Below are 22818 nucleotides of genomic sequence, written 5' to 3'. Positions count from 1 at the left end.
TGAAAGATACAATGATGAAACTATCCTCAATAAAGCGTTTTCTTAACAAAGATGCTCTCCGCAGTTTCGGAGGAAAATAATGTCAAGAAAAAATTGGAAATGGAGTGATGCAAATTTTTCAAGTTTACCATCTCATGAAAACATTTTTGGCATTACAACAACTCCGCAAACAAACATATATTTGCACTCAAAAGTTGTAGATCCGAATGGGTCGAATAAGATCGTGATTGCATCCTTGGCTGGGAGAATAGTAGTCGTTGAATATCATAGAAATTTCGATAACTTGATTCCTTCTGCAAAAGAGATTCATTTCACATATTTACCTGGTATGTATATATTGTTTCAAATAAAACCTGCTCTATTGAATGACGACCGTTAGATTATTATAAGTGGGCGGGGCTGCTGAGGTTAAAAAATCAGTGCAGCAGCTGTGCAGTACACAGTCACAGGGTCTTGAGACAATCCTATTATATACCCGATTTTGCTAAGATTGTCTCAAGACTCTGCAGTGCAGTACACTATTGTAACAGGAAAGGAGTAACATATATGGCTGGACCGGGAATCGAACCCAGGACCCTTGCATCACTTGTCAGGTGCTCTAACCACTAAGCTATCCAGGCCAATATCCACTACTCAAACCATTACATTCCTTTCTCCATAAATTGTCTTTGCCTTGAAGACACAGCCCAAGTTCTTATTTGCCCCTGGCAGGACTTTCAGCTGCAAGTCTAGGGGGTAGTCATGGCACCAGTGTAACAGGAAAGGAGAAAATGTATGGCTGGACTGGGAATCAAACCCAGGATTCCTGCATCAGTAGTCAGGTGCTTTAACCACTAATCCACCCAGGCCGATATCCAGGTCCAAACTATTACACCTTTCTTGAGTAGATTTTTCAGAGGAAGCTGATACATGTATTCTGAAAGGACTTGGTAGTCTCACCGTACTAGTAATTTTCAAATGACACTGCTCCTCTACCATCAGTACTTAGGAGCACTTCAGACTTTCGAAATATGCCACCACATTTTCTTCTCCCTTTAAAATAAAAAAAAAGATATCTTGTTCTTTGTAGCTGATGCAGAGCTCATCTCACTAGATGTAATCAGCAAATTCAACCAAGGAAATGGAATCATTGTGGGCATTACATTTATCAAGCAGAAACAAGGGGTAACTTAATTATCCAGGCATCTAAATTCATCAGAGCCAAAATAGATTTCTGGGAACTTATTTGTTAAGAAATGAAGGGTAATATTTTTCTTGTTATTGTACAGATAGAGGATGGTGACAATGCCTGTACACAATATCTCAACATCTATTCCTCATGTGAACCAGGAGAGGAGTCGCATTTGGAAAGTATTGCACGTAAGTTAAAATGTTAAAATTAAACTGACAGTCATTCAGTGATGGCAACTAAATCAGAGGTATCTCCTAAGAATTTTTTTGTGCATGCCATTTCCATTTAAAAACAAATTTCTATCACAAATTAAATGCAAATACACAAAGTCTTCATTATTTCATTTTCTGTTTCAGAGGGATGTGTAACAATAGACTTGGATTTTGTTCCATATCAGCTAACACACACACAGTAAGATATTTGATCATGTGTCAAAATATTTCCTTACGTGGTATAGTAATTTTGAAATGTTCTCCGAAATTATAGACGCTAGTCTTTTAATTGCAGTATGTTATATTTGTATTGTTGCAATTAATATCATGTATATTATGCACTGTAGTGTATTTGCATATTGCAGAATTGTGTCAGAGAGTAAAAAGGAAGATGTATTTCTCCTTGGTGGGAGTGACAACAGGGTTCATATGTATAAGGAGGTATGGGCTCATGCACTTAACTTTGAATTGAAAACTGTTAGTGTGATCCAAATGAGGTCTTTTTCATTTAGCTTGTTAATAAAAAGTGACTTATTTTTAAATGCAAAAATGCAAAAAAAAAAATGTAATGTGAAGGCAGATATATGATGAATCTGATATTTTATGAATATTTTATAGTTGATTTTTAAAAAAAAAAAACATACTCCTTATTTATCAGATTCTCTCTTGATAAATAAAATGATTTCATGAAAATTTTACAGTTTATTCATTTCCTCTAATTTTAGGGATTCCAACACAGATTTATAGAAGAAGACTCTGATGAGTTTTTCCCAGAATTTCAAGACTTGAACAGCTGGTATTTATGTTTGTTTTACATATGAATAGTTAGAACCATCAGCATTGTAGCTAACATACTTCCATACAAGTGTATTAAGAGACCTTTTTCATCTGTACAGTTTGACTCCTAAAGATAAACAGATTAAAAGACAAACAAGCTGACGGATATGATCATAATATTTTGTCTACTCAATATTAAATGAAGGAGGATAATTGTAACATGTAATAGCCATTTTTTTGACCAGTGTCCAGTGGTTAGACATGGTATACTACAAGTCAGACTCCAGAAGATTGACCGCCATGGGTCATCAGAGTGGGCTAGTGAAACTGGCTGTAGTTGATGTAGTGAAAACAGGTCTGATATCAAGAAGTTAATGATCATTAAAATGACGAGGATTATTTCATGAAAAATTCACTTCTTAATTTTTCCCTGCTTGGAATCTTTATCTTTTGACCTACTCTTTTCAGTGCTCTATAACAAAAATTGAATTTGTATTTCCTATTCATGACTATATATTTTCCAATTTCTTTTTTTTATATAATTTTAATGAATAATATTTGTACCAGTACTTAACTTTATGAAATCAAAATAGAAAAGACATAAAGAAAATTTGACATACTTAATTTTCTTTTTTCCAGTGGTTCTGCATACACTGGTATCAGAACATGACAGCCCGATCACAAGTGTACGGATATTTAACCCTGTCAACGATTTCTCACCACCAGCTTTCATCAGATCAGGTAAAATATTGAAGAAATGCATCTTCATACTGGTAAAAACATGTACTAAATAAATAATAACACTACTCTTAACATCAACTCACAGTTTTATTTACATGTATTTCCAAGAAATTTAGACAAAATTTTTCACCAAATAATTTTGTGATATTTTGATAAACAGACATTATTCCTCCCCCTATTAATATATGTGTATTGTTATATTACAGACAATATTCCTCCCCCATGAATTTGTTGATTTATATTTTGCCATAACAGACAACATTCCCTCCCCTGTTAATTTGTTGATATTTTGCTGTTGCAGATACTATCCTCCCTTCCCCTTTTTAGCTCACCTGAGCTGAAAGCTCAAGTGAGCTTTTCTGATCACATTTTGTCCGGCGTCCGTCTGTCCGTCTGTCTGTCTGTAAACTTTTCACATTTTCAACTTCTTCTCAAGAACCACTGGGCAAAATTCAACCAAACTTGCCACAAAGCATCCTTGGGTAAAGGGGATTCAAGTTTGTTCAAATGAAGGGCCACGCCCTCTTTCAAGGGGAGATAATTAGGAATGAGTGAAAAAATAATGGCATCATTTAAAAATCTTCTTCTCAAGAACCACTGGGCCAGGAAAGATGAAACTTATGTGGAAACATCCTCAGGTAGTGTAGATTCAAGTTTGTTCAAATCATGACCCCCGGGGGTAGGGTGGGGCCACAATGGGGGATCCAAGTTTTACATAGAAATATATAGGAAAATATCTTTAAAAATCTTCTTCTTAAGAACAATAAAGCCATGATTGGTCATATTTATATGGAAGCATCCTCAGGTAGTGTAGATTCAAGTTTGTTCAAATCATGACCCCCGGGGGTAGGGTGGGGCCACAATGGGGGATCCAAGTTTTACATAGAAATATATAGGAAAATATCTTTAAAAATCTTCTTCTTAAGAACAGCAAAGCCATGATTGGTCATATTATTATGGAAGCATCCTCAGATAGTGTAGATTCAAGTTTGTTCAAATCATGTCCCCCGGGGATAGGGTGGGGCCACAATGGGGGATCCAAGTTTTACATAGAAATATATAGGAAAATATCTTTAAAAATCTTCTTCTTAAGAACAGCAAAGGCATGATTGGTCATATTTATATGGAAGCATCCTCAGGTAGTGTAGATTCAAGTTTGTTCAAATCATGACCCCCGGGGGTAGGGTGGGGCCACAATGGGGGATCCAAGTTTTACATAGAAATATATAGGAAAATATCTTTAAAAATCTTCTTCTTAAGAACAGTAAAGCCATGATTGGTCATATTTTTATGGAAGCATCCTCAGGTAGTGTAGATTCAAGTTTGTTCAAATCATGACCCCCGGGGGTAGGGTGGGGCCACAATGGGGGATCCAAGTTTTACATAGAAATATATAGGAAAATATCTTTAAAAATCTTCTTCTTAAGAACAGCAAAGGCATGATTGGTCATATTTATATGGAAGCATCCTCAGGTAGTGTAGATTCAAGTTTGTTCAAATCATGACCCCCGGGGGTAGGGTGGGGCCACAATGGGGGATCCAAGTTTTACATAGAAATATATAGGAAAATATCTTTAAAAATCTTCTTCTTAAAAACAGTAAAGCCATGATTGGTCATATTTATATGGAAGCATCCTCAGGTAGTGAAGATTCAAGTTTGTTCAAATAATAACCCCCGGGGGTAGGGTGGGGCCACAATTGGGGATCAAACTTTTACATAGAAATATATAGGAAAATATCTTTAAAAATCTTCTTCTTAAGAACAGTAAAGCCATGATTGGTCATATTTATATGGAAGCATCCTCAGATAGTGAAGATTCAAGTTTGTTCAAATCATTACCCTGGGGATAGGTTGGGGCCACAATGGGTGATCAAAGTTTACAGAGGAATATATAGGAAAAAGTCTTTTTCTCAAGAACAGAAAAGCCATGATTAGTCAAATTGATATGGAGGCATCTTTGGGTAGTGTAGAATGAAATTTGTTCAAATGAGGGCCCCCGGGGGTAGGGTGGGGCCACAATGGGGGATCAAATTTTTACAAATGAATATATGGGAAAAAAATCTGCTGCTCAAGAACAACAAAGCCATTTGTTATATTGATATGAAAGCATCATCAGGTAGTTTAAAATTCAACACCCCCCTCCCTGTAAACTTTTCAATACTGTACTGATTTTTGCTTTTTTTCCTAGCCAATGTGCTCAGGTGAGCGATGTGGCCCATGGGCCTCTTGTTTATTTGTTGATGTTTTGCTATTACAGACAGTATTCCTCCCCCTGTTAATTTGTTCATATTTTGTTATTACAGAAATTATCCCTCCTCTGTTAATTTGTTGATGTTTTGCTATTACAGACAGTATTCCTTCCCTGTTAATTTGTTGATATTTTGCTGTTACAGACAACATTCCTACTCCCTGTTAATTTGTTGATATTTTGCTGTTACAGACAACATTCCTACTCCTTTTTAATTTGTTGATATTTTGTTATTACAGACAGTTTTCCTTTCCTGTAAATGTTTTGATATTTTGCTGTTACAGACAACATTTCTACTCTCTGTTAATTTGTTGATATTTTATTATTACCGACAGTATTCCTTTCCTGTAAATTTGTTGATATTTTGCTGTTACAGACAACATTCCTACTCCCTTTTAATTTGTTGATATTTTGTTATTACAGACAGTTTTCCTTTCCTGTAAATTAGTTGATATTTTACTGTTACAGACAACATTCCTACTCCCTGTTAACTTGTTCATATTTTGCTATTACAGACAAGATTCCTACTCCCTGTTAATTTGTTGATATTTTGTTATTACAGACAGTATTCCTTTCCTGTAAATTAGTTGATATTTTACTGTTACAGACAACATTCCTACTCTCTGTTAATTTATTGATATTTTGCTATTACAGACAAGATTCCTACTCCCTGTTAATTTGTTCATATTTTGCTATTACAGACAAGATTCCTACTCCCTGTTAATTTGTTGATATTTTGTTATTACAGACAACATTCCTACTCTCTGTTAATTTATTGATATTTTGCTATTACAGACAAGATTCCTACTCCCTGTTAATTTGTTGATATTTTGCTATTACAGACAAGATTCCTACTCCCTGTTAACTTGTTGATATTTTGTTATTACAGACAGTATTCCTTCCCTGTAAATTAGTTGATATTTTACTGTTACAGACAACATTCCTACTCCCTGTTAACTTGTTGATATCTTTCTATTACAGACAAGATTCCTACTCCGTGTTAATTTGTTGATATTTTGCTGTTACAGACAACATACCTACTCCCTGTTAATGTGTTGATATTTTGCTATTACAGACAAGATTCCTACTCCCTTTTAATTTGTTGATATCTTTCTATTGCAGACAACATTTCTACTCCCTGTTGATTTGTTGATATTTTGCTATTACAAACAATATTCCTTCCCTGTAAATTGGATGATATTTTGCTGTTACAGACAACATTTCCTCCCCTGTAAATTTGTTGATATTTTGCTGTTTCAGTCTTACAGACAACATTCCTACTCCCTGTTAATTTGTTGATATTTTGCTATTACAGGCAACATTCCTACTCCCTGTTAATTTGTTGATATTTTGCTGTTACAGAAAACATTCTTACTCCCTTTTAATTTGTTGATATTTTGCTATTACAGATAACATTCATACTCCCTGTTATTTCTTGATATTTTGCTGTTACAGACAACATTCCTACTCCCTGTTAATTTGTTGATATTTTGCTGTTACTGACAACATTCCTACTCCCTGTTAATTTTTTGATATATTGCTATTACAGACAACATTCCTACTCCCTGTTATTTCTTGATATTTTGCTGTTACAGACAACATTCCTACTCCCTGTTAATTTGTTGATATTTTGCTATTACAGACAACATTCCTACTCCCTGTTATTTCTTGATATTTTGCTGTTACAGACAACATTCCTACTCCCTGTTAACTTGTTGATATTTTGCCATTACAGACAAGATTCCTACTCCCTCTTAATTTGTTGATATTTTGCTATTACAGACAACATTCCTACTCCCTGTTAACTTGTTGATATTTTGCTATTACAGACAAGATTCCTACTCCCTGTTAGTTGATATTTTGCTATTGCAGACAATATTCCTACTCTCTGTAAATTTATTGATATTTTGCTGTTACAGGCAATATTCCTACTCTCTGTTAATTTATTGATATTTTGCTATTACAGACAATATTCCTACTCTCTGTAAATTTGTTGATATTTTGCTATTACAGACAACATTCCTACTCCCTGTTAATTTATTGATATTTTGCTGTTACGGACAATATTCCTACTCCCTGTTAATTTGTTGATATTTTGCTATTACAGACAAGATTCCTACCCCTCAGGTAAATGAAGTCCCAACATTTCATCTCCTTGTGGTTAGTGCTTTGTCTCCTGCTGTGGTACACAGGTCAGTAAACATCTTATGTGAACTTCATAAAAAGATGAGCAGGACATTTGCCAGTATATAATGCACAATGATATTTTGAAAAAAATTTATTCATCATTCATCAAAATTTTTAAATAAAAGCTAAGCATAGAAAATACCAGTAATGCACCTCTAAAATATAAGTAGGTAAAATTAATACATACAGATAAATGTAGATATTAAAAAAGCAAATTAGTACCTGGTATGTCTTTGCTTGGAGAATTCTTGTACTGTGGGCCTTTGCTTATAAAGAGAAAGATGTCTTCAAGCCAGTTCAAGAATTTCAGGTATCTGCATGTTATATAGAATGTAAGACATATCAGTGTTACAAAATCAAAATTTACAGTAAGGTTCATATTTATTTTACCAGAACTAATAACCTGTCAACAAAGGTTTAGCTTGTGATAGAAATATCCTCAAAAATGTCCCTTTTCCCCCTAAGAATTCCAGTTTTCCCTGAAGAAAGCCCCCCACCCCAATTACATTTAGTAGGTGGAAGGATTTGATTTCATTTTTCAAAGAAGATCCATGTCTGATAAACTTTCTATGTTACCCCATTATCTTGGACAGTTGCACTATCACTCAGTATGAGGACTTATTTGAATTACAGAGATGTACTGAACAAACACCTTAAGGACTGTCTGATTTTACCTGGTAGTAATTCTTATGATATTCCTCTGTGTGTTTGTGTGATGGATGTAGATTTTGATGGACAGAATGAACTCTTAGTTGGAACATATGGCCAGGTAAATATACCAGATATCTATATGTTTAATGCTTCACTTAAGAAAATCTAGCTATATAGAAATGACTTTTTATCTACAAGTAAGATGAAGCAAATAGATTGAAGTAGGAGTAAAATTCAACTACTGACTGAAGTCTCTATAACTTCTAGCCTTGTAAAATTTATTATTCAAATAGAACACTTTTATTACCTTACCCTATAGAAGTTGAGAATAACTTATGCTACATGAATATCCTGTATTTAACAGTGGCCTCAGCATCTTAGGTTAGATTTTTTATGGAGCAGGTCCAATGCCAAAGTATTAAACTATAATCCCTACCTGGACCAAATTTGCATGGATGCTGCATCTAGGGCTGCTTACTTTGGAAGCCACATCTGACCTACGAGGGTTGTGGACTATGCCAATCTTCGTTATACTATCTTCAAGAAATTTAAGATGAGCACATTATCATATGTAAAAATATTTATTTTGTTAAAGTGTGAAGTTTCATTCCATATGATTTAATAGAATTCATGTTATTTAATTTTAAAATCAACACGTTTTGTAACCACGGAGCAAACTCAACAACACTGTAACGTCAAAAACATACCGACATGAGGTTCTCAAAAATACTATTTTCACGCAGTATTGCCCAATACCAGTGCACTCATTAAAAAAGTTTCTCTATCACTTGAGATCTATTTTACTAACAATTGTTCCAGTAGCATCATTTTGTTTTTCAATGTTATATAATTTTTTTACTGCATAAGTGTGCTTTCACTAGATCAGCATATGTGAAGCGCCAAACTCTTAGCATGACGTTACTAACTTTTCAATGTTTTTGATATAATATTTTACAGATTATCCGTTTTCTCACAGATCACCATCGTCTAAGCAATGTACTCTATCATTCAAATACCGCTTGTCCATGTACACAGACATGCATGGCTCGCTTTTGATATATTTCCTACTTCCTCCGGCATTTTCAGAGTTTTTTTCAGGAGTTTTCCAGAGTACAACACAAATCTGATGCTCCGTGACGTTCTACGACGTCATCTTTTTTGTTTTTTTCAATGAGGACTACCTGTCTTCTGAAACTGATTTCTTTTCAACGAAGCAAAATATTAAGCTATAACTTGGAATCAGAAACGGTGAAACAATTCTTCATTTGAACGTGTAGAATTTTTCCATTTTTGTGTCATTTTACGAAAGATATGACTTCAGACATTATTTAGTGTCTTGATTGTAAATCACAAAATTTTGACCTGCTCCGTGGTCCAATTTTCGCATTTTTTAAGTCTAAATAATTTTGAAATAAAGTACGATATTTTGAAATTTTTTAATACACATCATTCGAATTTACTGTTGAAATATTTCTTCCAAATTTGGATTTAATATGACGTTAAGTAAAAAAGATATGACAGTCGTCCACGAACTTTCCGAACAACCCTCATATACATGTATTTCTAATTCATCAACCAGATTTAAATCTTACATTGATTAACTTTTAATCATGTTTTTCATTGAATGTTCATTTTTGAGGGACTGTGACTCGCATATATGTTCCATAACAATCATTACAGTGAGCTTTGAACAGTGCATTTTGAACACGGTGTTGTTTTCACTTATAGGAACTTTTGGCCTACAAGTTTGTAGACTCCAACGAAGAAAGCAAACAGTTGGAGGACAATTGTGATCAAATCTCCAAAACAACAGACTCATTAGACGATACACGAAATCGTCATAAATCCAGTGAATGCAGGCATTCTAATAACTTTGATGAGGACTTGACAAAAGCAAACCTTTCCCGCAAAACCAAATCTCAGGAAAACATTTCCACAGACTCCCAAGGCTGTGAAAATACCTGCTTAGTTAACATGTACAACAATGCTACATACCCCTACCCCCACCAGGCGGGGTACAACCTCCTGTGGCAGAGGAGTTTCTCTTGTCCTGTGATGGGGGTAGACAGACTGGACATTGTTGGAGATGGCCTTGATGACCTCATTGTGGTCACTCTCAAAGGAGTTCATATAGTACAGGTTTGTGTTTCTTTAATACAAAGTTATGTTGTGCAATTTTACTTAGTAGTCAATTATGTGACATAAAATTGGAATTTCCTTCAAGGAGGAACATCTACAGTACATTTTACAAATTCTTCTACCCTGTCTTTCCAGTACAAAATTATACTCTTTAATAAGTAAAATGTCATATTTTTTCAGCCCGATTTGTTTGATGTTGCAAAAGTGTGTTCCGAGAGATTGGGTTTGTTAGCCAAACTGGTTCGAGATGCAAAACTGGAAGATAAAGAATCCTGAAACAATGCATCATAACTTTGTACAGTAAAAAACATGCTTATAGCAAAGTGTCAAGAGAGAACAATTTGGATTTGTTATAAATGTAATTCTATATATCCAACAATAATTCATTTTTAAATCACATTGAATAAATATTACTTCACTGCTGCAAGCTCAAATTGTTATAAGCGTAATTCCTATATGTTTTACTGTAATGTGATAAAATGGAGCTGGATATAGTGTGTTGATTGAATGATGATATTAAACATAAAGCAAAAGAATTCAACGGAATGTTCATGCATGAATTACTCAAGGTAATTAAATAACTTAAAAAGGATTCAGCCATGAGGATTTATTTGAAAAAATAAAATGTATAAAATTATTTGTTTGTTTTTTTTTTTTTAACATATACCTCTACTAAGTACATGCAATCAAACCTCATTATCTAGAACTCAATGGGACCAAGAAAAAACTTCGAGATATCTGAGGATTTGAGATATCCAGGGAAAATACTTAAAGAGTAAGGGGTTGGGACTTCCAAATCACTTGGACATATCCATGATATTTGGATATCCGTGTTCAAGATACCAAAGTTTAACTATATATAAAAATACTTCGAAATCTATTTAATTTTAAGTTCCCAATTGATTAAGAATATTTCCACCATCTTTAGGTAATGTACTTTGGCAAATTTATAAATTTACTGAATTTACAGATACTAAGCTGAACATGAAATTTCCAAATACAGTTAAACTTCATTATCTTGCACACTGATATCTTGAATATCAGGATACCGTAGATGCACAAATTTTCATGGGAATAAAATTTCTTCGATTTGTCATCTAAAAAGGTTTCATTGGCATTTATTTTTGTTGTTTCAAAAGTAGCCCTATTCAACATGTCATATAAAAATTTCGTATGGATTTAATTTCATTGATAATTGTTAACAATGAAATAAATGAAATTTATTCCCCATTGAGTATCTCTGCTTTTACAGTATGTCCAAGTGAGTTTGCAGTCCCAAACACTTTAACTTTTATGTTTTTTAAAGTTTTCTCAAATCATTGGATATCTTAGAGTTTAATTTTGGTCCCCGTCAAGTGTGAGATAATGAGATTTGACTGTATTAGTTGTAGAAAACAAGAATAACATCCTCTGCAAGACAGTGTCTGTAATTTATTAAATATTTAAAAATTATCACATACATATATATAATATATCACTGTAATACTAAATCAACATACAAGTCAATAACAATGATATGAACTCTGCATGATAAAGTGCAAACAAAAATAACTTCAAATCAAAATATCACATGATCACTCACATGACTGACAACAACCAATCACAAACTTCCTATTAGGAAGCATAATGTATCATCGTGGCAGACTAGAGAGTAAATGGAGATTAGAGACGCAGTTCCATCTCTGTAATTATACTGGTAAACTTAAGTCATCATTTTTTTTATTTCCACAAAGTTGGAGAAAAAAAATTTGCAACCCAGACAATTTGAGTATGGAGATCTTACCATTTAACAATAGAAATTAAACTTATAAAATGAATCATTCTAAATGTCACTGAAATTGTCAAAACATTGCTTTAGAATGATTCATTCATCTATAACACATTTTTAACATTAAATGCTGTCCAAATACAAATGCATTCATTTTCTTTAAATCAAATTCAATGACTTATTCACTTGCATCATACACACATGTCCATGTTTATACCAAATACTCATATTCTGAACTGAAAATTAAAATACTATCCAGTTCTAGACTTAAAATACAATGATTTCTTACCAGCAAAGCATATTATTGAAAACATGTACTATAAGGATGGAAGCCATTACTGCACATATAAATTTATATCCACATTTAAGTACATATAATACATGTATTATAAGTTCAATTCAACAAAGTCACAAAGGTAAAAAGCAAAGGAATATTGCACATAGAAACAGATGACTATGGTCATCCTGTGTTGTATTTCTTTGTTGCCCTGTCACTTTTCCTGATCACTACATTGCTATCTTATCTACCTCTCAGGTCTGGTTCTCTTTCCACTTTTCTTCATCCTCTTTACGAGCATCTGGTTGCAGCTGATTCCGCATGCCTCCCAAGACATTGGATGTGGCCTCTGTCGCTATAATGACAGGGGAGAGAACTGTGGGAGGGACCAGTCTAATGGCCGCCCCTACAGCCCCCGTCATACCTTTTTGTTGATGCTCTTTTGTTGCAACCTCTACGATGTTGTATGCTGTGTTACTGAATCCCTGCAGAAAGACATTTCAGATTAGACATCTACTCAGTGATGTGTATTTTTAGCCCATTTTTTAAAGAATAAGAGAGTGTAGCATTCATTCATCCATTATATTCATTCTTCCAATAAGAATGCTTAGTTTGGAAATTTTCCTTCTTAAAAGTATGTACATAATATGTATATTACATTAAATATGAAATAAGCATAAATGCCTCTACTGATCAATCCTTACCTCTGTGATAGCAATGTAAGCATTTTCAACCCCCTCTCTCATATCTGCAGGTGGACCACGTAACCGACGACGCTGTACTCGACACCCAGGGCCAGGGGTCACCATGTCATAGGTCACTTCAGCAACATACTGTAAAATCAGAACAATGCTTATTTACACATATGGTACAAAAAGTCAACCTAATTCTACATCAATACTAACATATTGCATTTGTTTATAAATGTACATGTATATCTTTTTCAATTAAAGATCTATTTGAAGGCATAATTTAACAAATTACACAATATAAATTGTACATATCAATACCTGCACAGACTGGACCACTCGATTGGTCAGTTCTAACATAGCCATGGCAGTGGATGTGGAGAAAGAGGTTGCCCCTCTTTGGAACCCCCGAACAATTCTGCCGTCTTTCTTGTACTGCTCCACAGGCAGCCAGAAAAGATCCCTGATGCCTTGACCTAAAACCAGGAACAAGATATGAAACAACTTTTATAGCTCTTTTCATGTTTATTTGTATCCAGTATTTATTTACTTGATGACAAGAACAACCTTTTCCAATTATGAGCAATGCTTAAAGCTGAAAACGACTCATAAAAGAAAAAGATTTGATTTTTAACTACCACATTTCCCTTTAATTCCACCATATTACTTTACTTTTAAGCATGAAAATGCATGATTTTGCAGTGAATAAAACTTCCTACTGTAGGATATGTATCTTGGCTCAAAAATTTATCCAAAACAGGTATGCAAGACTCACAAATGACTGTACAAGAGTTTTGTACAAGTTATATATGCATGAGGATTTTTTTTCCACATACATGAGATTCACATGAAAGTATCTTCACTAGGTATAATAATTTATTTATTGTTGTCCTTATATCACCTCTTGGAATACAAACAAAGGTTTTGACACCTAGGTAGCAGTGGCCAAACAGTAATTAGGTGTAACAAATGTGAAGGATATGTCCCTGTGCTGATATTGGAGATAGGAAAACTAATATGTTGTATGCCTATTTATGGAACGTGTTCAGCTGTAAGTATTTGCTTATATATATATTTTAATTATAAGTTTTTTCACATTTATTTTGTAAATAAACAGAACACTTTACAACATATACTGATGAAGTGGTGGATTCTGTTTGATCACAAATCTAATTACCTAATTGTACAAAAGAATGCATTGGTCCTACACCTCCCAGAATGCTTGGAAGCTGAGTTTTTAAGATGTCTGTAATCCACTCATTAACACAGTAAGCCTGCAGCTTGTCTAGGCCCAGGAGGCTGAAAATACAAACATGTACCACTTACTGAGAAGAATATTCTTATATATAGATATACATGGACTTAAAAATTTTAATGACATACCAAGGGCCAATTCCATACAAACAGCATAAAGTATGAAGTTGTGATTTAAGCCACAACTGTGTATCACGAGAATTTCATTTTCACTTTGCACTGCAAGAGGTGTACATCAATATCTTTCTTACCCATGTTTATAATTCAGTCTCTTTAGTTTTAATTCAGAACAGTTCAAATTAGCTAATCCCACCAGTACACCTGCTAGGGTTCCCTAAAAATAGAAAATCACCACTATACTGTAAATCACTTTTTTCTTCACTTTATTTTCAAGTAACTATGCAAGACCGTCAGCTCACACAAATTTCATTCTCATATACATGTATATTTTTATCATTGAGGATTATATTCAACAATAACCAGAATTCATGAAAGTTTGACTTACATGTTCTCTATCAACCCACTTTTTTCCATGGTAGTCAAGGCGAATTGGCACATCAGGAGAAAATATAAAGTTTCTAAAAATAAGAGAAATAAATCTGAAATGTGATGCAAGGTTCCCTCTTTAAACCATATAAAATTTTGTTGTATTTTTTTTTTCTAAGTATTCAATTGTTTTCCAAATACACGTTTGAATAATTTTTTGTCAAATGTGCAGGCGTGATCTATGCAAAAACTAATGGAGATGGAGACTTCTTTTACATTTCTTCTGAACAATATTCAAAACTAAATGCTCTGCAAGATAAACTACAAGTTACTATTCCCTACTTGATAAATACTGGCTGTGATTGTTCCGTCCGGTCCTGGTCACTACTGGTGGCAGAAGTAGCCGAGGACACGGACGCCTGACTGGCCATGCTCTGCTGCATCTCATCAAATTTCATCAGCAATTCCTGATTATTTCCCACTTCCCCAGGGATGTCAGGTTGACCAACAGTTATTACAGGAGCTGGGGCACCACCACTGCCTCCAGACACTGGCCTTGACCTTTGTTTGGGGTCAGTGTCACTTGGATTGTCCAGATTACCACCTGTGATTTCTGTGAAGAATTTCTTTAGGAAGAACAGTGAGTCCTAAAAGATAACGATTAACTACCCTGTGAATAAACTGTACAACTCTACTGAAGGGTATAATGTTATAAAAATTTAAGAGAGAAACAGTTGAAAATTCTTTCTGTGTAAATATTATGAACATGTACATGCACTTTTATATCTTTGAATGGTTATATTTTTGAAAAGATTTCTAAGCATTCAATGCCAGCAAAACCTTTCTTTGAGATTGCTTGCAAAAATATTTAAATAACAAATCTTCACCTGATCAATGTTGAGTCTGAGGGGCTGTAGAGAAACACGTAACGAACACTCCTCTGTTTTCACACTGGGATCTGGTCTCTTATGTACTGCTTTAATATACACCTAAACAAAAATATAAATATTTAACCTGCAAATGCTGCTAGTGAACGCCAGAAATTTCTTTCAAATTCCTTGACTTTTTAAACAAGAATTTTTGTTTAATAAAAAAAAGGAATATTTCTTTGAAGTACTAACCATATTGGAATTGGTTTGTTTTGGCATATTTTCTGAGGAATACTGATACAGGAACTTGTTGATTTTGGAGTCGGCCAGCCTGTCCCTAATCTCCACATCACTGATGACAAGCACTTGACGTGAGGCTTGCTCTGTGTGACTGGGGTAGGTCTCATGCTGAAATCTCACCTGAAATTAAAAAAATACAAACTTGTATCACACCACAGAGATTTTTACTGTCTCTCTATACATGCTAAAATCTTTCGTATGGATGAAATATTGCTGGAGCTGTAAGTACCCACACAATAAGTACATTAAATGCAGCAGGTAAAAGTAATTAGAATTTCCAGTACTCATTCTTTTATACTAGTATCCAGTTCAGTGAAAATAAAAGCTATTAAAGAAACTGTAGAGTTTAAACAACTTATATTAGTAAACCCTATAGTGCTCTACCTTGGTCAACTGAAGCTCCAACAAAGTATTGTGGTCCCTCCCAACTCCTCCCCGATGTTGCCATGGAATACGGTCCATTGGTGACCCTTTGGAGGTAAATCTTATTGAAGGCTCCATCACATAGTCTCTGTAATTATAAAACAATGAGGGCTCAACATTAGCCATCTTTTTTATGCATAATGAAATACCAAATGGCTGCATAAAAAATATTTCAAAGATGTCCAATGTGTTTGTGTGTTCAAATCCTTTGACACTTTTAAAGTTAACCTACTAAGTATTTTGTTCCAACATAATTTTTTATTAACTTTTCAAAACTACAACTATTAATTGAACTAATAACAAATTTTACAAGTATTAATTTATTGTAACTAGAAGAAAATTTGAAGTCTCTGTATAGTATTTCTTTTTTGAATATAAAATTACATATATTAATATAAATAAATTATAAAAAATTATTTTCTTAAATAAATATAGTTAATATTTATAATTGCAATATATAAAATGTACATGTATAATTATATAACATGCATATTATATCATACAACATATACTTACAGGGAATCTCTACAAGACATGTCTATTTTTTATTTGGAATCAATTTCAATTTGCTATTACAAAAGTTGGATCATTACTGATCTTCTGCTGTTAAGATAAATGAAAAAAAAACCACTTTACACGAATATTATGAAATAAGATAAACTTACCCATAATCCATCATTTTCCGTGACATCACTACCTCTTTTTCCACCGGTTTCCGTGGTGCAGGTTTATCACAAAAGTCTCTTCCACCATACATATACCACACAATGGTCAGTTCTTTCAGAGTGTACCTGTACTCAGCACCGGGATAGTTGTCGGGGGCTTTCAATAAATCTGTTTTACCATGTGGCTGACTAAAATAGTTATCCTTTATCTCTATGGGTTGATCTGTGAAGATCTTCACCTCTGGTCTTCCATCCCTGGGCTAGAACAAGGAAGAAAGTTATATGAATGCAGAGTTCCTTGATGCGATTAAACATTTTTGATAGATATAATTTATCACTTATAATTATTTTGATTTTGTAAAGGATAACTTAAGACTACCTAAATTGAAAAAAAATTAAAACCAGTGACCTTGACCTGAGATGTGACCTTCAGACAAGACCATTGAGCAACTTAGACAGAACCTAAACCTTCCCATCAAACACTTAACAAAAATTCCCTCCCTTTACTTATTCCAGTACATGTACATACAGCAATGCCTAGTCCCGGGTCATCAATGATACAGAAGTCCTCTTCCTCCTCATCACTGAAGATATCAGTCCTCTCTGACACAGCGCTACTGGTCACTGACTCAGCATTGGCTGTTATCACAATCGGTCGCATCACACCTGCCGGGGGAACCTCTGTATCGGTCATATCTCCAGGGGGAACAAAGAACACCTGGGTTTTGTTTGGACTTTGTTTAGAGTTTTCAGATCCATCTGAAAGAGAAATAAAATGAATATGATGAGTCAGTATTAATGCATATACTGGTAATAATTACTATGCATTTTACAAACTTCATATAAAAGAAGTTTTCTGTTTATAGGCAATAAAACGTTATAATGCTTTTCAAAAGGTGCAATTAAACTTTTCTCAAAATATTTTTTAGATCCAGAAATATATATCCTAATATACATATAGCTTTGGAATTTCTGATCCATATCAGAGGCACAAAGTTCCATTGTCTGAGTAAGATGAATGATCAGAACAAGATAAGACTTACCATTATCTGATCCAGATCCAGATTCCTGCATGGCCTCTTCCAGATGACTGGATAGATTCTCCAGTCTGGATTCACTCAGATCCTTTTTCTTGGATTCTTCCTCACCAACAGACTAAAAAATCACAACATGACACTAATACATGCATTAAATTCTTGATGTTAAGAATTAACACACAGTATTTCTTTAATCTCTCATTAAGAAATAGTTTTATGATTCCAATATTTTTTTTAAACAGTGATACAGCAGTCATCATACCCCTCTTCATCATCAATCCATTACTTTTTTAGTCATTTAAGCTGACCTTTTATTCCATACAAACAAGTGAAATGAAGCTTTACCTCTTCTTGTGTCATCATCTCCAGATCCAGGCTTTGTTGCTTTACGTCTGTCTCTTCATACTCCTTCAGGTCACCATCACCGGCAAAGTATCGGATCAATTCAAACAAGGCCTTACAGGAATCAGAGCAGGTCCTCAGGTTGATCCTGTTCGTCCTGAGTCGGAGGTCCGTCTTAGGAAATCTCTTGTCTTTACCATCACTGCTCCTCAACTCCAGCTCAAAACTCTCAACATCCAACACACACACATAATCTAAATATGCATCATAATTTATCAATTTCAATTGAGATTTTTTTTCATAATATTAAGTTACAATGAAATATTTCAGTGAAACAATAAAAGACATAATGAACACTCTGAATCTCTGTAGAAATACATTACAGTCAAATCTCATTATCTCAAACTCGGTGGGGCTGAGAAAAATCTTCACAATATCTGAGGATTCATGATATCATGATTAAAATACATAATGAAAAAGTGGCTGGGCCTTCCACTCAATTTGAAATATCCATCATATTTGAGATACTGGTGTTTTGAATACCAAAGTTTAACTATGTTATATTTCATTGAACGTATATCTCATAAATGTCTATAGAGGCATACCACCACTTCATATTCTTCAGTAAATTCAGTTTTCTAAATAGGAAGAAATAAAGTTGGTTTATAGTCAAAGCTGTACTGTAAACAGGGTTATTTTCTCTTCGTGTTATTTTCCTTGCAAACAAGTTTTGCCCCAATTTAATTGCCCAGACAAGGTTGTGTTGAAGAGATAGTATTTTTTTTTAATTCGTTTCTTTTTTGAATTCACCCTTTTTTAAATTTGCCCACCTGCAACAAGGGCAAAAGGGGCAAAAATAAAACTGGCTGAAAATTTCCCTTTGTACAGGATGTCCTTGATTTTCTGTATTATATATACCTTTCTTAAGGTTAACAGCAGTGTCTCTTCCTTTCTTCTGAGACAAATACATCCCAGCATCCTCCAACACAAACCTGCAAATATCACAAAGGTAAAAAAGTAAAAAATAAGAATATGTACATGATATAAAAGGCATCTACATATATAGATAATTTTTAATGTGTCTATATATAATTCATTTTGAAAACACAAATTGTAACGTTATCTACATATGTAACAAAACATTACCTAAGAAGTGAAGTTTGTGAGTTGGCCACTATATTACTGGAAATACTGAAGTAGTTAGCTGTCACAACTCCTCTGGTGGGTAAATGTAGTGGTCTGAAATGAAATTAAAAATTAACACCATTTCCTGTAACCTCTTCTAAGTAATGACACACAGTTATCTACCTCAAAATGATTGATATTTTCAAACTCTGATTTGATTTTAGGAGTAAATCTAAATAAAATATTTACGACATACATTCACATGTGCATGTAAACATTTCTCTATATTTTTCCAATTACTAATCAACACTATGTGTGTTTGGGAGGGGGGGGGGGGGGGGATAAAATTTTGTTTGGAAATAAGTGTTTACCTGTAGTCTACAGCACAATCCCAGAGATGGATGTGCAGCTCTGTCAGAACCTTGGGAGTGACATAACCCAGGATATCATAGTCCTTAACATCTAAGAAATCCATCATCTGTAATATACATGTAAGTGCAGCATGAGCTGAGAAAGTTTCACAATTATGATACATTTTCACCAGTTGATACGAAAATTTAATCATTTGAACAGTGTTAAATTCACTGTCATAGTAAATGTAGTAGATACATGTACATGTATTTAATTCCTCGTTCTTTTGTCTGAAACTACATACTGAACTGTGAAGCAATGCATTATATTTTAAATTAACAACTGTACAATAACGTGTAAATCCCAGAAATATAAAGTACATTTTCATGCACAATTCTAGATGAACAAGATCAGTAAACAGAATCCTTGTAACAAATCAAAGCCAGCTTCTCTCTGACCTGTGAAATCCAACTCATGTCTGTGTCAGCCATCTTGTGTCTCAGTGTAGCTCCTGTTACCCCTACAGCGACTGTGAATTCCTAAAACAAGAACGGAAATTGTAATGAAAATAATGTATACTGCTCTAACTGTAAAGCCTTTTTTCTTGTGAATCAAGGTTCCTACTTTTGTGCATATTTTGCATACTAAAATTTAAAGAGCTTACAGAATGATGCACATATTTAGATTACAATACAGATGTCATTTCATGTAACACATTCCAATTTTTCTTGTTTTCCCAAGAATAAGAGTAGCAGTACTGAAATCTGACTGACCCATTTTTTGTTGCCAGTCACAAAATCATCCTGCCATTAAACCTGCTCCTTCAAAAACCTCTCAACATACTGATAACATTTACACTAATGAAGAATGCTTCTGACCTTGATTTTCTCGTCCCGGGTCAGGTCACTGAGGGGTGTGGAGTCCAGCTTTATTTTGACTGCAACTGAGACCATGTCCCTGACCTCTGACTCTATATCCCCTGTCTGGTGACACTGTATACCAGGCTCAGATCTGTATATAATACAACAGTTCTCCAAGTGGGCAGGAATTGTCTCAAAGTCTAAGTTTCTTACTTCAAATTCTTCCTTTTTATCTGGTACAGCAGCTAAAAACATAAAATTTTATGTTTTATGACCTAGTTTAGATTTGCTTGATTTCAAGTCATGGTGAAACACATGTTTTTAATTCAAATCAATTATCAAAATTTATCAACTGCATTATGTATATTTTTTGACAAATATCATATTGCACAATAAATATATAAGAATTTTTATTGACTAATCATTATTTAGTGTTTCACAGAACTTAATGCTTATATCTATATATAAGGTTTTATACATAATAGCTAGGTTCAAAATGTACCATAGGAAAAATTCTGAAACTTAAATCTTTACAATGAATGTTGAATTACATACCATTATGATACAGTGTAGCCTTGTTACAGTAAAAACAAACATATTGAAGAAGTGGATTTCCTTGGTAACTAGATGCAACAAACAGATTGGCATCCTTGACGAGGCCCATAACTTCACCATGAGACTCCTCCACCTGTAAAATTCAACAACAAAAATTATATATAAATTGCCTCAATTCAACCTGTTCAAATGTTTGTAATAATAAATAGGAAAGGAAAAGTTTTCTACCAATTTAAAACCCAGTGATAGACCAAAACATCACTATTAAAAAAGATCACAATTATTACACTGTAATAATACATGCTACATGCATAATGTATATCATAAGTCCACCTAATAAATGCCTTTTTTCTATACCTACCTTAGAATCAGTATGTGCAGTTATTTTCCCTTTGTCTATTTTAAGTGAAAGACACAATTTACTGGGCCGAGACTTCTGGTCCCCCGTCCGGCGAGGATGCCTGCTGTCATGGATACTATAGTAACCAAAGCTACTGTCCTCCTCCTCTTCTGAAGAGTCTAAAGAAAACACAAATATTATCCTGTACATTGTTTTATTTTCAGATAAATGATGTGTGCTGAATGTACCATAAAAAAATAATTTCTTGAAAAATTAATTTTTTTTTTAAAATTTGATCAACAACAGAAATTACTTATCATGCAATATTTAATAATTCTTCATCAAAAGACCCCAAATTTCTTGATGAAGATGGAACCTGATCCACAGTATAATGACTGTACTGCAAATTCTGGCACTAATAGACATTGTGAACTATAATTGCTTATCAATGTAAAATTATTACTTTTCCTTTGTAAGATAAATCCATTGATTTGTCTCACCATATTGTATGGCTGATTTTGCCAGGGAGAAGTTCTCCTGTAGCACCTGCGTGTAACAACTAAGGTCAAAAGGTTGTATAGATCCAGGACCCTGATCCTGTGTATGGATTGGAGATGGAGCCATTGGTTCCCATAGCAACAAGTCATTGTTTAACCTGCATCAGATTGTAAACATAGAGTGTTATAGACGGCATACATTGAAATGCATTTGTAAGAATCTGCTTAGAGTTGCAACTTACTACATTGTATACCGATAGTCATATTTTCTTACCACTTTTCAAAATAAAAGAAAATTACCTGGCTATTATTTCTTATTAAGTTTGTTATGAATTGTCCACAGAAATATATAGGTTGATCTCATAGATGTCAAGAGAAAGAAGAAGGGGGATGGGGGTTTATTTTTGTTAAACCATTATTCCACAGTTCTTCAACCAGGAATACAAATCCCCATGAACCAATATCTTTTCCTTAAACCCCGAAAATATGACCCCATGAAAATAAGTGATTTTAAGTGTAAAAATATCATAGCTCAAAAGTACTTATACATTTACCTATTATACAAAACTTCAAAGAACTTCTGGTCTGGAATGTACAGATTGACGAGGGGTAAAATTAACTGGACTAGAGTCAGACAACTCGCAGAGGCTCTCTCCTGGAAGTCAGTCATATCATCTCTACTGCCAGGCATAACCATCTGAAAGCAAGTTACAATGAGAGAAAAATCAAATATGAGAAGATGGACGAATACTGAACAAAATCAAATTACAAACTGTAGGACAAGAAAAAAATCTGGAAGAAATAGGGGAAATCAATGTGTCCCCATTGAGAATGGAGGAATATGCCATATGTA

At 34.0% G+C, this 22818-nt stretch overlaps 2 protein-coding genes across 2 annotated transcripts in view; one reads left to right on the top strand and one right to left on the bottom strand.

Annotated features, from left to right (window-relative positions):
• The first annotated feature begins 37 nt into the window (after window positions 1-37).
• LOC133183073 (KICSTOR complex protein kaptin-like) lies at window positions 38-10764 on the top strand. The gene is made up of 12 exons (XM_061318009.1): window positions 38-326; window positions 1070-1164; window positions 1269-1359; window positions 1528-1582; window positions 1749-1824; window positions 2109-2179; window positions 2406-2515; window positions 2800-2901; window positions 7258-7342; window positions 7971-8106; window positions 9717-10127; window positions 10308-10764. Exons 1-12 carry the CDS (start codon window positions 80-82, stop codon window positions 10401-10403), a joined length of 1575 nt encoding a protein of 524 aa, XP_061173993.1. The 5' UTR covers window positions 38-79; the 3' UTR covers window positions 10404-10764.
• Window positions 10765-11538: 774 nt separating this feature from the next.
• Window positions 11539-22818, bottom strand: part of LOC133183075 (autophagy-related protein 2 homolog B-like) — a 47542-nt gene continuing 36262 nt past the window's right edge. The window contains exons 19-41 of the mRNA XM_061318011.1: window positions 22520-22662; window positions 21969-22123; window positions 21490-21647; window positions 21129-21261; window positions 20592-20818; window positions 20172-20252; window positions 19734-19840; window positions 19384-19476; window positions 19156-19229; window positions 18241-18491; window positions 17902-18013; window positions 17388-17617; window positions 16859-17118; window positions 16155-16281; window positions 15723-15890; window positions 15489-15590; window positions 14944-15248; window positions 14621-14693; window positions 14367-14449; window positions 14039-14160; window positions 13183-13337; window positions 12877-13005; window positions 11539-12657 (exon numbers count right to left, since the gene is read on the bottom strand). Coding sequence (XP_061173995.1) covers window positions 12427-12657; window positions 12877-13005; window positions 13183-13337; window positions 14039-14160; window positions 14367-14449; window positions 14621-14693; window positions 14944-15248; window positions 15489-15590; window positions 15723-15890; window positions 16155-16281; window positions 16859-17118; window positions 17388-17617; window positions 17902-18013; window positions 18241-18491; window positions 19156-19229; window positions 19384-19476; window positions 19734-19840; window positions 20172-20252; window positions 20592-20818; window positions 21129-21261; window positions 21490-21647; window positions 21969-22123; window positions 22520-22662 — 3519 coding nt within the window. The 3' untranslated portion in view covers window positions 11539-12426. The remainder of the gene's footprint in view (window positions 12658-12876; window positions 13006-13182; window positions 13338-14038; window positions 14161-14366; window positions 14450-14620; window positions 14694-14943; window positions 15249-15488; window positions 15591-15722; window positions 15891-16154; window positions 16282-16858; window positions 17119-17387; window positions 17618-17901; window positions 18014-18240; window positions 18492-19155; window positions 19230-19383; window positions 19477-19733; window positions 19841-20171; window positions 20253-20591; window positions 20819-21128; window positions 21262-21489; window positions 21648-21968; window positions 22124-22519; window positions 22663-22818) is intronic.

Source organism: Saccostrea echinata, unplaced genomic scaffold (genome assembly GCF_033153115.1).
Source record: "Saccostrea echinata isolate AGI-Se365-2 ecotype Australia unplaced genomic scaffold, CSIRO_AGI_Sech_v1 ptg000009l, whole genome shotgun sequence".
In the NCBI taxonomy this organism is placed as follows: Eukaryota; Metazoa; Mollusca; class Bivalvia; order Ostreida; family Ostreidae; genus Saccostrea; species Saccostrea echinata.
The sequence above is the reverse complement of the archived record's forward strand: the minus strand, read 5'-3'. Positions and strand labels throughout refer to the sequence as shown.

Coding starts and splice junctions, on each gene's coding strand:
- LOC133183073 (XM_061318009.1), top strand. CDS start 80: ATGTCAAGAAAAAATTGGAAATGGAGTGATGCAAATTTTTCAAGTTTA. Junction 1,360..1,527: donor GCATTTGGAAAGTATTGCAC/GTAAGTTAAAAT, acceptor TTTCTGTTTCAG/AGGGATGTGTAACAATAGAC. Junction 2,180..2,405: donor TTTCAAGACTTGAACAGCTG/GTATTTATGTTT, acceptor TTTTTTGACCAG/TGTCCAGTGGTTAGACATGG.